The sequence below is a fragment of the Teleopsis dalmanni genome, chromosome 2, assembly GCF_002237135.1.
Source record: "Teleopsis dalmanni isolate 2A chromosome 2, ASM223713v2, whole genome shotgun sequence".
Lineage (NCBI taxonomy): Eukaryota > Metazoa > Arthropoda > Insecta > Diptera > Diopsidae > Teleopsis > Teleopsis dalmanni.
The window spans coordinates 23,316,116-23,334,054 of NC_051847.1; the positions used below are offsets into that span (position 1 = coordinate 23,316,116).

Sequence of the window (17,939 nt, forward strand, 5' to 3'; positions counted from 1 at the left end):
TTGTTTTATTAAATAACTTTTTGAGTAATTATTTGAAATCTGTTGAAACTTTTACTTATTTAAAAGTTAAAAGTGACATTTCAATATTAAAAGGTTCTCCACTCCTGGTATAGACAAATTAACTGGGCAAACAAATGACTGACTGTTCAAAAGTAAAACATTTCACAATTCTACATACAAATACTCCAATGATGTAGATGTTAAAAATTTTTAACAAAAGATAAACATACTATATATAAAAAATATTTGTTCACAAGAGCGAGCTACTGATAAGAATATTTTAAACATATTTTCTGAGATGCTCATTAATAAGTTCTTCTGGAAATTTTGCATGCATTCATATTAACTTCTTAATGACGTTAAAAAAAAGAGTACAATAAACTCATTAAGAAAAAAATAAAAAAAAATTAAGATTTGATCTAAAGTAAAAGATGTTGATTAATGACTATTTCTTTTGAAAGCACATATATTTATAGATAATGTTTACTCAGAACAAAAAAAAAATGTATGAGATAAGTATTATATTAACGAATTACAATTGTTTTTATTGGCACTTATAAAAACAACATTTAATTTTATTCAAAACAAACTACATATTTTACATTTACTTAAACTGATGTACAAAAAATAAATATATTTTTTAATGATTTTAATGATAATGATTTTATAAACAATAATTTATTAAAATAATAATAATAGAATAACAATAATATAACAATAATAATATAATAATAATAAAATATAATAATAATAATATAATAATAATAATATAATAATAATGTAATAATAATGTAATAATTCTTATAAAAACAACATTTTATTTAATTATATAACAAACTATTTCACTTATACTTAAACTGAGGTACAAAAAATAACTATATTTTTTTAAAAGATAATAATTTTATAAACAATTATTTATTAAAATAATAATATAATAATAATAATATAATAATAATAATATAATAATAATAATATAATAATAATAATAATGTAATAATAATAATAATATAATAATAATAATGTAATAATAATAATATAATAATAATAATAATAATGTAATAATTCTTATAAAAACAACATTTTATTTTATTATAAAACAAATTATTTCACATTTACTTAAACTGATGCTCAAAATATAAATATTTTTTTTTAAAAGACAATAATATTGTAAATAAATTATAATGCAATTTATAAATAAGTAAAAAATCTATTTCATTATTAATTACAGGCAAAAGAATTAAAATGAAGAAGTGTAAAAAATATCAATCTCTATAAGTTCATATTAAATAAAATAAATATCAAACATTCCCACAAGTTTAATATTATTAGAAAAGTATCTTAATTTCGCCAATACTACATACATGCATGCATTTTTGTTACGCGTTAAGTCCCACCTTAACCTCCTTAGTGTACTTAGTCCATCATCTAATCATACCTCCGGCACTAGTACACCACAATTGACACCTACAAGCCCTGAACCATTTTTCCCTGACATGGAATTGCAACGTTCAAAATCATTGAAATCAATACGAGTGCGCAAAGTGTCAAAGGGATCACTTAAGTCCCTACGTCGTGGTACTGTGTGTGTGACGGTCAGTACGCACGCCTCTTCAGTGTTTTATGATGATAAGGTAAATTTAAAAGTAGCATATTTGAATTTTCTGTTGTAATTTTGCATAAATCAACACACCAAATTGTTTCTCTCTTAAAATATATATTGTTATGGACTTATGGTATACTGTGTTCTTTTACTACCGCCTGCGTATGTGCTTTCTAATAATTAAGCCCAGCTACGAAAACAATTTGGAGCGGCCATGAAATAGACTTATTGTTTTTTTATTATTATTTTTTTATTTTTGTTTTAAATATTTCAACCCGTCGTTAAGCTCACATAATATTTCAAATTTCGATTTTTCATTATTTATGCGTTCCATTGTTCAAATTGCATTTTTCCATTCATTGCAATCCATTTTACTTGGCCATGAAATTTAATTTAATTGTTTCGACTTTTATTGCTTTCATTTATTACATTTATTTACTGCTTATATCTTATGTAATTCTTTATGGCCAAGTATTTTGTAACTGTATCTGTATCTGTATCTCTATCTCTATATGTATCTATGCGTTGGCAATTAAAGCCAACTGCACGTTTTCGTTAAAAGAGTTTGGTTCCGGTGCTTTAAAATTATTGCAAATACTCCAATGAATACTTCAGTCTTTATTAGTTTATAATTCAATTTTATACTTTCATGAGGGCAGAGCTTTTTTTTATTGATAAGACTTTTTTTTAAAACATTTTTCAATATTTAAATAAAAATAAAAACTCCAGTTGCCGGCAATTTTAAGTTTTTTACAATATTTTTATATGCACATTCGAGATTTTTGCAATTAATCGATATTTCTTATCGATTTTATTTTTATATTTTCGTGAGTTTACGCAGTATTGTAATATAAATAAAATAAATTAAAGTCTACGGATTTAACAGAATTCGGTATTTTTATGAACATCAATCTTATCTAGCCGACAAGATGTAGTCAAGTGAAAAAGTTTTTTATATACACATTTCTACCGCATAAAGAATTTTATACTAATAGGAATTAAATTTCACTTTGACCAATTGAGTGTAAAATATTAGATTATTTAAAGTGATATATTCTACTAAAACTGCGAGTAAGTTTTAAATCGTACCTACATGTATTTATTCATAAAAAAAAAAGATAAATAATAATAAGTCAGTTTTATATTTCTTTTTTTTTATACTCGTAAAATTATATAAATAAGATATCTAAAGTATAGAAGTATATGAATATATCAGTATTATTGTTGTTTATATTAGATAGATATTTTTACTAAAATGCTCTGATTCAATTAGTTTACGTATGCTAGATGATATGTTAGTATGAACTACTTTCTGTTCATAACCGATTTCTCATGACTTTTGAGATCTAGTCTATGGAAAACCATTATTCAAAGTTTTTAAAAATAAATTGAAATGCAAAGTTAAACCGAGTACCCAGAAATGTCAAAAATGAAAGTGAGCAAATGCACTTCTTAAGTATTGAGTATAGTAAAGCTAAAGTCCCTTAATGTATTCCATACAATAGCACTAGACTGAGAGTCGTCAACTACTGTAAGAAGAAAGTGCTGTTTAATCACTGATTGGTTTTAAGATCCCACTCAAAGATCCCGGATCATTAGCGATGTAAATTAAAAACATAATCAAGTTTAGTCTTAATGAAGTTAGCTTTTCCAACTTTAAAGTGTGTTCATCAGTTGCAAAGAGGGTTCCCTTGATCTATTCCCACATATTTATTAATAAGGCTCACTGGTTCTTTCTCTAGTTAGAAATTTTTAAAATACAAAATTATCAATAAAAATTTAACACAACGTTAAGCACCAGTTATAGCTGAAAATATGATTACCTCAGACTTAATTGTTTAGACTAAAGATATTGACTCTCTAAATTTTATTATAAATAAAATTTCTTGTAATTTAATAAAAATAATATGTTATAATTAAAAATATTTAACATCGTTTATATATTTTTTTTATTAATAATTACTATTATTAATAATTACTATTTAAAGTTAAATGAATAATTGTTATTTACATTTTATTTTATTTTTAGGGTGACTATATTAAGCATCCCGTTCTGTATGAACTCAGCCATAAATATGGCTTCACAGATAATCTGCCCGAAAGTGCACTACCTAATCGTCTTGAGGAAATTAAAGAAGCGATACGACGCGAAATACGTAAAGAACTCAAAATTAAAGAAGGTGCAGAAAAATTACGTGAAGTTGCGAAAGATCGACGATCACTCAATGATGTAGCAACAATTGTTAAAAAAAGCAACAATAAATTGGCTGAACTGAAATCAGAACTGCAAGAATTAGAAAGCCAAATTCTGTTAACGCAGGGCAATACTGTAACAAGTAATAGCAGAGGTAAGTTTAAATAAATATTAGATTAAAATACTAATTCTACTATCATTTTACCTTTAACATGATATTTATACGAAACAAAAGTGTTCCGATTTATGTAGATACTTTTGTGTTACACTGGAAACACAATCAGTGCGAGTTACGATTTAAAAAAGCGGAAGAGTTTTTTTTTCATTAGTTAGGAAATAATAGAATATACTTTGATTTATTGTTTACTACTAACTAAAACTTTTTAAGCGGATATGTTGCAAATAAGGGCCTTGAAACTCTTGTCTGTTAATGCAATATGGGATTTTTAAATTTTAAAATGTTTGAAAAGCAAGCGGAGTTAAATATTCAGTCTGTGGTATAGAGTATAGTATGTTTCTATTGCTTACTTAGTAAATGTAACTTACTAAGTAAATTTCATAAACTATACAAAGAGTTTTCGTGCTTTTTAACTTAAAGCAAGCAAAGGAAGTGTTTTAAAGTAAGGAAAATTAGAGCAAAAATGTTGAATGCAACCCTTAAGAATAAATTACCCACAAGGGAAATGACCGAAATTTTAAGTATTTGTCATATGTTTTATAAATAAAAACAACATATATATATAAACCAACAGCTGACCTGTATACAAACGTACTGAGAAAAGGAATATTTAATAAACTATTTGTTTTTATAATTAGGTAATATATTTATATTAATTAATTAATAATTTAATATATGAATTACATATTTCATATTTGGTGTGATATATTATTGAGTGAAATTTTTCTAAACAAACAAAAGCTCCCTTAAAGCTTTTAAAGAATTTTCTTACACATAAAAGTTCTTTCCCATGCAATAATTAATTTATGTTAATGGAAACGACCAAACGGAATGTTAAAGTAACTTAAGTAACTTACTAAGTGTGCTATGGAAATATAGTATTAGCAATTATGGTAATGCCAAACACTGTTTACACTTCATAATTAGCGGTACTCAATTAGTGTTTACACTATGTGAGCTTAAAGTTTTCTCTATGAGATGTGCAATTGTCACACAATTAGCAGTAAAGAGTTAATATGTAACATAAATATACTCTAATGTAGGAAATTTGTAGGAAAATATATTGATTAGTTTGATTGAAGATATAGTTTCATTTGAAACGTTCCCGAAATAGTACAAGAAAACTTTAAACATATTTTATTATGAAAAATTACTATCCCTGAAGTATTTTAAATATTTACCTTTCCATTACAAATATTTATTTAATCAAAAAAAAATTTTTTGTGTTATAACAGTTATTTAATATATATAATCTTTCATTACCATTTTTGCCATAAAAACACAATTTCATTAAATCAAATTTTTTAATTAAATTTTGCTCTCTGTTGATGGTTTTCACACGCAAATATTTAATTAATTTTTGTTGGTCGGCTGTAATTGTTATTTGTATAATATCAATTGCTGTAATTACTATTAAAAAAAAACGTTATAATTGCTTTTATGCATTTATTTACTTACATTTAATGAGATTTCATTGTTAAAGCTTTCATTCTCTTGCTACGCAACAACAAAAAACTTCGTATAATAATAGGATTAAAACTGCTCGTGCTGATATTACAAGGAAAAATTAAATTTTAAAAATGTTATAAAAAATATTCTGATTTTCATATATCATATCAATATTTTAATGTTGTGAATCCGTATATGTATAAAATATTGGATTTTAAAACAGATATTGTTTATATACTTATATTCAGTATGTTGATATCGAAATTTTTGCACGGTTAATATAAGGAATTTTTTAGAATAAATGGAATTTCTTATTTTGTAAAAAATTATTTATTTTATTGACAATACTGTAAATTGATAAAATGAATTTTTGTTGTTGTAGTTCACTACTGTTCGAAAAACAGCTTTAGGAAATATAATAGTTTCTATTAGATATAATATATATAGTCACTTCCTTCTGAAAAATTTAATGTACAAAGTACGGCTTTGGGTCAGTTGGTTAAGGTGCGCTATCTCTGAGCTTCAAATTTGGCAGGGCACGATTTCAATCCCTGCTATTTGAAGACTCAAAAAATTATTTACGAATAATTAAATACAAGAATTAATTCCAACATCACTTATGATGACAGCTGTATGGTGAGCCAAAAATTCAAATAATTAAAATAATATAAAATGAATTTTTGTTGTTGTTGTTCACTACTGTTCAAAAAATCTCTTTAGTACATTGATAAATAAATTTTATATATTTATTTTTTTTCTATTTAAAGTTATTAATGTATCTAAATTTTATAATCATCTCTTCTTCATTAGGGCGAGATGATTGATATCTTGATATCATAATATCGTTAGAACGTTTTCAATTTATGAGTCTATGTATTTTATAGTTAAATTAGAAGTCTTATGGCGGATAATTGGTTGAGCAAGCTGGGTTAGGTTAGATTAAAAATTACTTCGAACCATTCGGCAACCTTACAATTCAATACAATGCTGAATTCACATATAAAATCGATAAATAAATTTCGACAAAATTTTTTAGTTTTTTTAAAGTTTTCATAATGTTCTCCTTTCATCAAATGTTGGAATCATTGTTATAATAATCACTGCCAAAAAATAGTGGAGTATACTAAGGTTAAGAACACTACGGTAATCGCATAAGTTTGAAACCATTAAGTGACATTACGATTAATAAAGGGCTGTACACAATAAATTGATAAATGATTGTTTAAGTCCCTCTAAGAATCGCAATTGAATCTTTAAGATAAATCAATGTTTTTATAGCGTCTTGAGTTATGTCCTTTCATTAATTGACGTAATTTAGAGAAAAAGTGGATGTTATATGGTGAGTGAATTATGCTACGTTTCATAAGGTTATTACATTAATCATAGACTTTAAAATCAATTAGAAACTTTAATGAAGCTTAAGATGCTGTTAGGCCTGAGGTTGGGTTTCTTGTAACAGGCTAAGATTCTTAAAGTAGTAAGCGCTTAGCTTGTTTAAAAGTGTCGTTATTAAAGGCTAAATGATTTTTTTTTTAATATTACCGCCTAAATAAAAATACTGTTTGTATATCTTTAAAAAATTATATACTGATGATTAGTATCAGATGTTTAAATTAGTACAGTCATAATCCAAATCCAAAAAAAATTTAGTCAATTACAGAAATAGTGTTCGTAGAGTACTACATATTGTAATCAATTTAATTTTTTATGCTATTAACTAAATTCACTATAGTCATTACTCACTTAGTCACCTCTAAGTTTAAGTACAATTATTAAATATAGAATTTTTTTTTTCTCATTTCTCCATAACTTCAATTTATTTCGAGAACTGTATGAGTACATATTTACAAAGAAAATAAATGCTTTAATTTCCTTGACTAAAGCCTTTAAGTATATATTTCTAGTGTTACTTTAACATTTGTTTTCGAAGCAACACAGTTGCTAAATGACATTCTAGCTACTTTAGCTTTAGTCATTGCCTAAACTTTCCTGTGATTTATGTGCTTCTGACATGCATATTTTTTTAATATGTCTTCTTTCACTCACTTTGTTTTTATGACTGTCATTTGTCTCTCTAGTATCATTGGCTGATTGCGGACTATTAAAGTGACATCTGAAATGTTGTTTCAAGTGTTGCCTGAAATGTGACACCTTATTTTTTATTTGGTGTATTTTTAAGATTCTCTTTTTATTGGCAAATAAAATAAAGTTTTAACTTAAGCGTGATAGTCCTAATTAAATGAAGCATGCTTTTTGTAATCCCATGTGCAGATAAAATTAAAACACGTTGTTTACCTTTGAACTACCTGTGAGTAAACATTTTGACAGTACAGTATTTTTTTTTTTTGTTGGTTACATATTTATTACACATGTTAAGTTTTGGAAAATATGCCAACATGTGTATAGAAATATATTTCTGTAACAGCTTCTTCTGATATGTGTGTATGTATATATATAGTAATAATATAGTTTTTTTGTACAGTTACACAAGCAAAATTTTCACGCCTATGTATATATTGGCAGTATCAATCAAGATGGAAAGCAAATTATTGGCAAAAGAAATTAATTTATAAGGCCAATTTATCTTCTTTAACATTATATTCTATCTTTTTTAAATACTTTTATTTATTTTGTTTTATTCTGGTACAAGGTAGAAATATGTATATTTCTTATTTTTAAAATAGAGTGATTCAAACATTTTCCACATTTAATGGTATTTCTTGTACAGTAAGAAAATTTTTCCTAAAAAATATTTACAACCGTTTGAAAAATAATTAACTTGAACATTGAAAATAGCTTAAGGTACATATAAAATAAATCAACTTTTTTAAAAGAGGACTAAATTAATTAATAATAAATATTAATTCATAATAATATATAAATAAAAATAATATATTTACTTCATAGCTGACCTAATATTTACTAGCATTTAATATTATTAATATTAATATTTACAATAAAAATGATAAAAAATTCAAGAGCTGTGATTTATTTTATTACTTACTATGTGTACCCATGCATTACAATAACAATAAACAATTCTTTAAAAAAATAAAAATAATTATTATTTAAAATATTTTATTAAAAATGTGTTTAAAAAATGCTTTTCGGTCTTTTCTTCTTTGTTTGATGAAACAAGTGTCTTTTACAATTTGGCTGACCCACTGTAATAACAGCTCCATTGAATTATGATAATAAATTATTCAGATGGATTTTGATTTCTACGACTTGTAATAAACACAGTCTTTTACTTTGTAGCACTTACTGTAATTCTGGGAAAACTCAGCGATATGCAGACATCTGTATGCAATCTGGCCAGTTTCCGACAAAAGGAAATCTAAAATTCTCATTGAGATGTCCCAAAAAGACATCGGTTTTTTGGTAGATTTACTTACAGGCCACTGTAAACTAGGGAACCATGCTAGAAGATTAGGTCTTCCTTTAAATCAAATCTGTCGTAGCACCTGAAAAGTGACCCAACCGTACCAGACTATCGCGTACATTTATGCTTTCATTTATGCTCGATCGCTAGTTTTCTTTAAAAACCTGTTCTGCTAAATATATTTTTCAGATTTATTTTGCAACTCGGGAATATGGTAACTTCAATGTCTTACACATTTCCTAAATTTTTTTATATTTAAAATTTGACAACATTTAAGTATTAATATTTGGAAAAACAATTTTTGGTAGAAATTTTATTTATTCCTGTTAAAGATTCTCCTTAAGGTGATAAGAGGATTTGTTTCATAATATTTTTTGATTAAAGCTATTAGAAGCTATACCTTTGTTAAAGTGCCTTCAAAAAATCTTTTAAATAAATTCCGTAAAAAGTATTAAACATTTAACAACGCCTAGAGCAGCGTATTTAATATTTCTTCCGCATTAAAATGACATTAGTGCTATACTAAAGCATTTAAGTGCCTGTAAAACTGCATCATCGTAAAAAAGTTTGCTTAACAAATATAAATCAATTGTAAAATAAAATTCTAAGGATAGCTGTTTTGTTCTTATATGCATTTTAATATTTAGTTGTTTTTGTTTCATAAACTTATGTAAGAAATTTATATCTTAAGTTATTTATTATTAAATTAAGATAGTATAAACTTATAAAAATTAAAAGTCTATTATTAAAATTTGATGTGCAAAATATGACGTAATAAATTATTATTGTTGTTGTATCAGTGGAAGAAATGCATTTCAGGTAGTCTCATAAATAAAATATATTCGCTTTACTTAAAATGTAAAGTTTCGCCCTCTTCACAATCGAACACACAAGGTACGTAAATTAAAAGTACTCTTTAAATGATTTCTCCATTCACCACTTGATGGCAATAATTCATCACTTTCAATATATTTTTCAATGACAATTTTTGCAAGTATATAAAATGAATATCATCATGTGTACTATATATGTATGATTTTTTTTATTTTTTTGTGGATTATCTCATAAGTGTCATTCATTTGTATCACAAATAAACGAAATAAATAAATATTGTGTTTAACACAAAGACATCCATTGAGACTAAGATTATGGCATCATACAGATAAATTAAATTATAGAATGACAATAGCATTTAAATAAATTGAAACAGAAAACCACACTTTGGTTGACCAAATGACCTTATACGAGTTGTATTTAGAGAAGTGGGAATATAAAGAACAATGGAACCAGCAAAAAAACAGTTGTGCTAACATATCAATTAAGAGCAAACATTTTTTTGTGATTCTTTATTTAAACAATATACTCGTATGTAGATTAATATTAGTTATATTTTTTCTTTTGAAATTGTGTACTTTTAATAAAGTTTATATATTATATATTGGTTGTACATTTTTATGCTTAAAACTTATTTACAGTGACTAGGGTTGCAGTCTCTCCTATATCTTTTTAGTTAGTATGTATGAAATAGGGACAACCTAGGGATCTCAAATACTTCGCAGAGATATCGTCTTATTGTTGGCTTTTCTGACGAGTCTAATGACAGTTAAAACTTACTACCGTTGTGGAGAAAATTAGTCAGAATAGCTTATTTTGCCAAAAATCCGTTGTCAAATTGAGGTACCCTAAAAATCGTAATCGTGCCAAACATCCCTTCTGTAACTTTTGCTACAGAAAAGTGTTGTAAAAGTGTTTTTTTAACATCTGCTTTGTCATTGCTTAACGTTGCTTCAACATGCAGAAGACTTACTTACTATGTTTGATTAATATTTGTTATTTATTAATGAATCAAAGAAGTTCGTATAATAGTTACAAAAAATTATGACAGTTTACTTTAAATCTAAATTGACAATAATATACTTGTCGCATGTTATGTTTACACAATTGTATCTAAATCGAAAAATATACAGCAATGTTAGCCATTTTGCATTTAAATTCATATAGAGGTTCGATTAGTCTAAAGAGGTTCGATTAGTCTAAATTTAAATTTAATTGATTTTAAATCCTTCAACTCAATAAGATGTTATAGTTATATATAGATGTAGATCCCTAGGATCTACATCTCTAATTAATAACCTACCTAACTTTATATGAATTGTGAAGGACCTAGCAATCATGTTCCTTATTCTTAATTAAATTTAAAATTAATCTTAATGTTAACTCACAAATAAGTATATAAATAAATTTTTGAATTAAATCATATGAATATGAATCAAATTTTAAAAATTCAGCAACACTTTATTATTTTCCGGCCTTTACTTATGATTATGAAATATTTTGATACTTTCCTTTCTATTCACATAATCCGGCAATAAGTGAATAATAAATGTTTATTACATTATTTTTAATTAATTAAAAATGTCTATTTTATTTTATGCTGTATAACTATTTTTAATTATTTTTCTTTTTAGAAATACTTTCATCAAATTTGTCAACACCAAACTCAACACTTGGTGGCAATGCGAATAATGGCGGAGGCAGTGGTTTGATCTCAGGCGGTCATGAACAGCTTACAGCGAACGATAAAATGCTTTTATCGCTTGAGAAGCAACTAAATATTGAAACGAAAGTGAAAAATGGCGCTGAAAATATGATCCAATCGCTAGCAAATGGTCATCATGGGCGTGATAAGAAATTGTTGGCAGAAGCACAACAGATGTTGGCGGATTCCAAAGCAAAAATTGAATTCTTACGTCTGCGTATATTGAAAGTTAAGCAAAATAAGGAGCAGGCTCATAAATTATCCGCACAAGCAGCAAATATTATAACGGATGAAAATGGTTCAGTGATAGTGGGTGCGCAGCCACAACGTTTGGAGACGACACTGGAAGAGCGCATAGAAGAGTTGCGGCATCGCTTGCGAATCGAAGCAGCTGTTGTCGATGGAGCAAAAAATGTGATACGTACCCTGCAAAATAATAAAGTCCCTGATAAAAAGGCTTTACAAGAGGTAAGTCAGTTTAAAAATATACTTTTCTATGTTGTGTGAAAATGCTTCAATGCTTTTCGCAGTCAATCTGATAAAAATAGTTTTTAATGTTCTTGGATTTTTTTGTATTATTAAGATAACGCATAATATATATATTATATTATATGTACTTGTACTTTAAAATTATATTTATTTTGACACGGTTTTGTGTGCCATTTGGATGCATTTCAAATATTCAGATATTTAAAATGTTATTTTCTTTCTAGTGCCATCAGGTGTTAAAAAATGTAATTTTACTTTCAATTCTATTTATAAGGTTTTAAAAATATAACATTATGTTTAATTGATGATTGACTATTTTAGTTATACAATATTAGATCTAGTTTTTTACATTCAAAATAATATAATATTTATTATAATTATATGTAAGTGGGGAATACCGTAAACCGCGACTTGAGTGATCTATAGTGAGAATCACAATTGTTCTAACCAATCATTAGGCTTGTTGACAGATAAGATATTGTATTAAAGATAAATGTAATCATTAGTGTATATAATAATATTATATTATTATGATATAATAATATTATATTATTATGATATAATAATATTATATTATTATGATATAATAATATTATATTATTATGATATAGTAATATTATATTATTATGATATAATAATATTATATTATTATGATATAATAATATTATAATATATATATATTTACCTGATTGAAAAGAAGGCTTCAGGAAAAGAGATTTTCATCAAATGATGAAACTGAGGTATATTTCAAAGGACTTGATAAATCGTATTATTTAAAAGGTATACAAATGTTGAAAGATCGTTGGATTCGATGTGTCGAGCTATTGAAACAAAAAATATAATTTTCCAAAAAAAAAATGCGTTTTAATACTTAGACCGAATAATAGGATTTCTCAAAGCTCTCAAAATAAGCGTTTGTTTCGGTAATAGGATTTCTCATTCGACTCAAATCTCTTATCGCGTAGCCATTTCTTTAGGTTTGGAAACAGAAAATAGTCGCAGGGGGCTAAATCTGGAGAATATGCTGGATGGGATAGCAGTTCGTATCCCAGTTCGTGGATTTTTGCCATCGTGACTAGACAAGTGAAAAATCACGTAAAAACATACTTCGTAAAAATTCACGAGATTGTTTGCTTTGAACGGCTATCAAACACCAACTGAAGGATGTAGCTTGCTCAAAATTAAAAAGTTGCCTATTGGTACATTACAGCTGACGGCAGCACTGTTGCATTTGGACTAACTGCGCGGGAATTTCAAAAAGTCACTGACTTATCAAACCACCCTCGTAATACTAGTGTATTAATTTGAAATCGAATATAATTAATTTTTTATCATTACTTAATCTTAACCATGTTAAGAATTTTAGAAATATTGTTTTTTTAAATATTTCTTTAAAATATATACATTTTTATTGTAAAAAATCCGCAAAACACTTATAAGTGGATTTACGAGACTAACGTATAAACTCAACAAAGTGCCGCACTTGTCATCAATTTGCTTCTCATTTTGATAAATGTTATACCGTCCGCGTGGAAGTATGACTCAACCGACCCATACTCATTTGCGGCGTTTGATTAAAAGCCATTTACACTGTTTTTGATTTGAAGGACGTATAATTTTGATATAGCCATTAAAAATAAAAAAAAAATTCTAAAATCCAGCAAAAATAGAATTCATTGGCCACTTGGCGTGTGTTCTGTTTAAAAGCTAATAAAGATATTTAAAAGAAAATTTTAGAATTATTGGATCTTACTAAATTCTTTTAAAGTATTTGTCTTTTACTTTTAAATTTGACCTATTAAATGTACTATATACGAGAAAAACATTTTCGATGTATTAAAGTAAATATATAATTCTTCAAAATCTTTCCAGTTGTTTCGCATGAAAAAATATAAACAAATTTTCGATATGACAAATGTTTAATTAAAAAATTTTTTAATAATAAATTTTGTTTTTATATTGCATTTTATTTATTGTTTTGTTTTGATTGTTCCTATTTCACGGTGGCTCCCCCTTTTAAATTTGTGCAATATCTATTTAAGTTTCATTGGTTGTTTGTTTTTGGTTACCATCCGGCATGGCTGTTGACCCATATTTGGCATAATTCATATAAAAATATTTTTAAAGCGGAACTAAAATATTTACGTTTCTACATTTGTTGCATTACAAATATTGTTGTTGCAACAAACTCCAAACAACTTGTGCAACATTTTTTATTTGGAAAAAAAAAATGTTTTTTTATTACATCTATAAGCAATATGACTCAGCCGCACGTTATTTTATAAAAAATTAATTTTTGGAAATTAATAAAGACTGCAGTAAATGTTATATACATTTTAAGTTCAAACCAATTATCTTTTTGTTTTGCTTCAAAATTTAACTATAAAATATGATTTTTATATCTATGTATACATATGTCTGACAATGGCTATAAGAGTTATATAATATATATTCAATATATATTACATTGACCTTATAGTCAATGTATCCACTTGAAATTGAGTATAATCATATACTAAATATTGATGGGTTCTCTTATTTTTCTTCCATTACTTTTATTAGTAGTGTTCAGCTCTGTGCTTAAGTACATAAAACGTGCCGTGTACTATATATAGTGGTGATAAAATTTTGATCAATTATTCTCGCCATTTTTTTGATAGGATTTCTGGTTGTCTGCTACCATATATATATCATTTGAAAGCTTACTTGACATTATATATTGGTTTCCCAACATGTTTCTGAAATCACTCGATGCCATTTGCTATATTTAATAGGGTTTCCACGTTTTTTATAACTTCAAATTGGTAATTTGTTCGATTTGATGTTTTGTAAAAATAATTTTTGCTATCAAAGTATTAAGTATTAACAAATCAAAGTTTGATTGCATTAATAAAAAGCTATGGTATTGAGTTCTTTCTGTACCGAACGTTTTAATAAAACTTGGAGAACTCTACGATATGCAGGCATCTATATGCCACACACCAATCAAAGAAAATCAAATCTTCTCATAGAGATCCCTCGTAGAGATATCAGTCATGCAATAGGTTTACTTACAGGTCATTGTATTCTAGGTAACCATGCTAGGGAGATCAAATCTCCCTTTCAACCATATCTGCCGCAGTTGTGGTGAGAACCATGACAATGCTTCCCACCTGTTTTGCTTCTGTCCGGCACATGCGCAGCGCCTCCTTAACACCTTAAGGAAAGCCTTTCTTTAATAAAGAAAGGCTTTATTGAGGATCTTGGCGAAATTCAGGACAATCTTTTGAATAGCTCATAAGCTTTGATAAAGGTTATAGATGATTTTAAACTTTGAGTTTTTATTAATATGTTAGCACAATGGGCTTATAGGCCTAAATGGATCCCCTTAGGGTCGCCGCTATAAACTAATCTAACCAAATAAGGAGCTATATTTAAAAGAAACATTTTGTCATGAAAAAACTATTAATATAGTAGGTATTCGTCTTGCTCATAATCTATCAAAAACAAGGTGTTAATAATTTTGAGTGCGGATATATACCTACAAGTGTAATAAGAGTATTGTTTTAAACTATATATAATTATAGACATCTGTTCTCTCTGAGGTCTATCTGTGGAAAGAAACCCATTATTCACCTAAACTTAAATAATCATTCATTAAAAATATTTCCATTTGTTTTATAAAAAAAATAAATGGTTTGTTTTTGCTCTTAGATTTGTTTTCATAAAACAGCAGTAAAAAGAAAGACCTCAATATTGTAATGTCAAAGAAATTCATTACTAAACAGTTTGGTGATTAGTTTTTTATATTTTTTTTTATTTTAAAAAATTAAAACTTTTATTGCACCATTTCCGTGGAGAAGAAAAAGATAAGTTATTTTTAAGGAGACTAACAAATGTTTGCTTCCACACTTCAGTATGAATGTTTCTTTTTGATATTAAACACTAAACTTCCGGCAATTTATCAAAATAGCAAAAGAAATGTTTTGAAAAAAGTATCTGTTAGAAATATGCATTTGCGTAAATCGGGTAATAAACTCTTACACAAATTATACTTTTTCATAGCACTTCATTGATGGTGAGAACTTATAATCTTAGATCTTAGTTTACAAATTTAATAACAAGGCTGCTTAAAAATTTGATTGATAATGTAATCTCTTTTATATCTATCTCGCATTCAAACTTTCTTGCTACTATCACATAGCATATCTTTACATATCTGTTACATAGATTGAAACTTTTCACACCTTAAAATCTATGTGAAGCAAATCAGATTGTCTTGACTATTAATCTCACAGTCTTTGACTGAATTCGGTATATTACTACAATTAAATTACTTCCTTAATACAATCAAATTGGTTCATTATTACAACTATATTAGTAACAGTTACGCATATCTGCGCCGTTTAGTTCCATATAGATTTAATTACGGTTATTAAAATAAAACTTTTATAATTAATTGATACTATTGACTTCTCATTTAAAAGCTGGTACGGACTTCACAGTTTTAGGTACATTTGAAATTGTTCAACTTTGAGATAGTATTTTCATGTCAGTCTTCCCTGTGGAACGCCTGTTTTAATTTTATAAATAATTTCAATTTTATTACATTAAATTTTTTATCTTTTTAACAAGCCAATTCTGTGTCAGAACCACAAAACTATAAATTACCGAAAATATAATGACCCTCGGTATATATATATATATATAAGTAGTTTAGTCAAATTCTATCCAGACAACCAGAAACGTTATAAAAAAACGATTATAAGTTATAAAAAGGTAGAAGAAGAAAGTTCAGTAGAAATTATTATTTACTGTCCTTTTTTCTTGTTGAAATTAAAAAATAAAATAATAAAAAAAATAAAAATATTACTGCAAATCAGAAGTATCTAAGCTAATATCTGTTTTAACAGAACACCATATGACGGCATGTGGCTAAGCTTGGCCTACACTCTAGTATTTCCTGTAGCAAATGTCTACCAGAACGATCTGTTGTGTTCATGTCCAGGTTTGTTCAGAACCAGGTTTAAGCTTTTGAGTGACCTTTGTTTTAACACATGCTGAGTGTTAATATTAGCATCATTGGTCGAACACTCGTATTTATCAATGCTTCCGGGTGGTTCAAACTTGGCCATTCTTCTACCCATTATTATGAGGATTATTTCCTCCCTGCAGCTTCAATTAACTAAGTTTAATATTACCTTTGGTTTAATTTGCATAATAATCGAAGGTTTCAGATTTTATCAAACGCTTTTTGTATATCATGGAAAATTTATAAACCTCCCTATTAATAAACCCTCTCTATAATACTATTTAAAAGGCTTGTTATCAAACGTTTTTTGTATATCATGGAAAATCTATAAACCTCTCTATTAAACCCTCTCTATAATACTATTTAAAAGGCTTGTTGAAAATAGTTACAATTAAGCATTTTCAGATAATTTGTAAATGTCGAACAATATTATTTATTTATTTTTTTTTTTTTGAGAAATTTCCATAAAGAAATAAGTAGCTTCAAAGAACAGTGTGTTAAATTGTTTACATATATTTGAATGATTTATTATCTAAATGACATATTCATCGATTATCGTATAGATAAGATAGATAATAATGTTTATAATTAATTTTTTTAAACTAATTTGATTATACAAAACATTAGTTATTATACCTTTTTCGAAAACATTCACGTTTTATTTTCACTTAATTTACTATTTCTTCCAATTAATTGAATAAATTTTTCCTTTAACCGAATTCACTCATTACTCAGAACTTGCCAAAAAGTTGAGTAGTTTTCGCTAATAACAAAAGTTTTCCAAGTTTTGTAAAACATTTTTCATCTCATTCGGGTTTTCCTTAAAGTTTTCACGATTTTCTTTTCACCACATGATCGAACGAGATCAGTTGTGGATGTGTCGTCGTGCTGTCGAAAACATTTTGTCTTGGGCATTACTCTTTTTCCTGTGATTAGTGCGTAAAAAAAAATTGAGTAAAATTAAAAAATTAAAAAAAAAAAAGAAAATTTATTGCTAAAGAAAACACTTTTAAGAAATTTTACTTTCGATACCACAAATGTGTTCCATATCGAAAAGAAATCTCTGCTAATAATAATTAATAATAAAATAAAATCAA

General features: G+C 26.6%; 1 protein-coding gene across 10 annotated transcripts in view; it reads left to right on the top strand.

The window, feature by feature from the left end:
• The window catches only part of LOC119680282 (serine/threonine-protein kinase N), a 463,907-nt gene that overhangs the window by 423,338 nt on the left and 22,630 nt on the right, over positions 1-17,939 (top strand). For 4 of the 10 annotated variants that reach the window (XM_038093022.1, XM_038093020.1, XM_038093026.1 and 1 more), the window contains exons 1-3: positions 1,290-1,631; positions 3,630-3,948; positions 11,272-11,810. In XM_038093022.1, the coding sequence (XP_037948950.1) occupies positions 1,362-1,631; positions 3,630-3,948; positions 11,272-11,810 (1,128 nt within the window). In that variant the 5' untranslated portion in view covers positions 1,290-1,361. Of the gene's footprint in view, positions 1-1,289; positions 1,632-3,629; positions 3,949-11,271; positions 11,811-17,939 lie in introns of those variants that run through there. The other 6 variants (XM_038093025.1, XM_038093027.1, XM_038093029.1 and 3 more) reach the window with 3 other exon arrangements.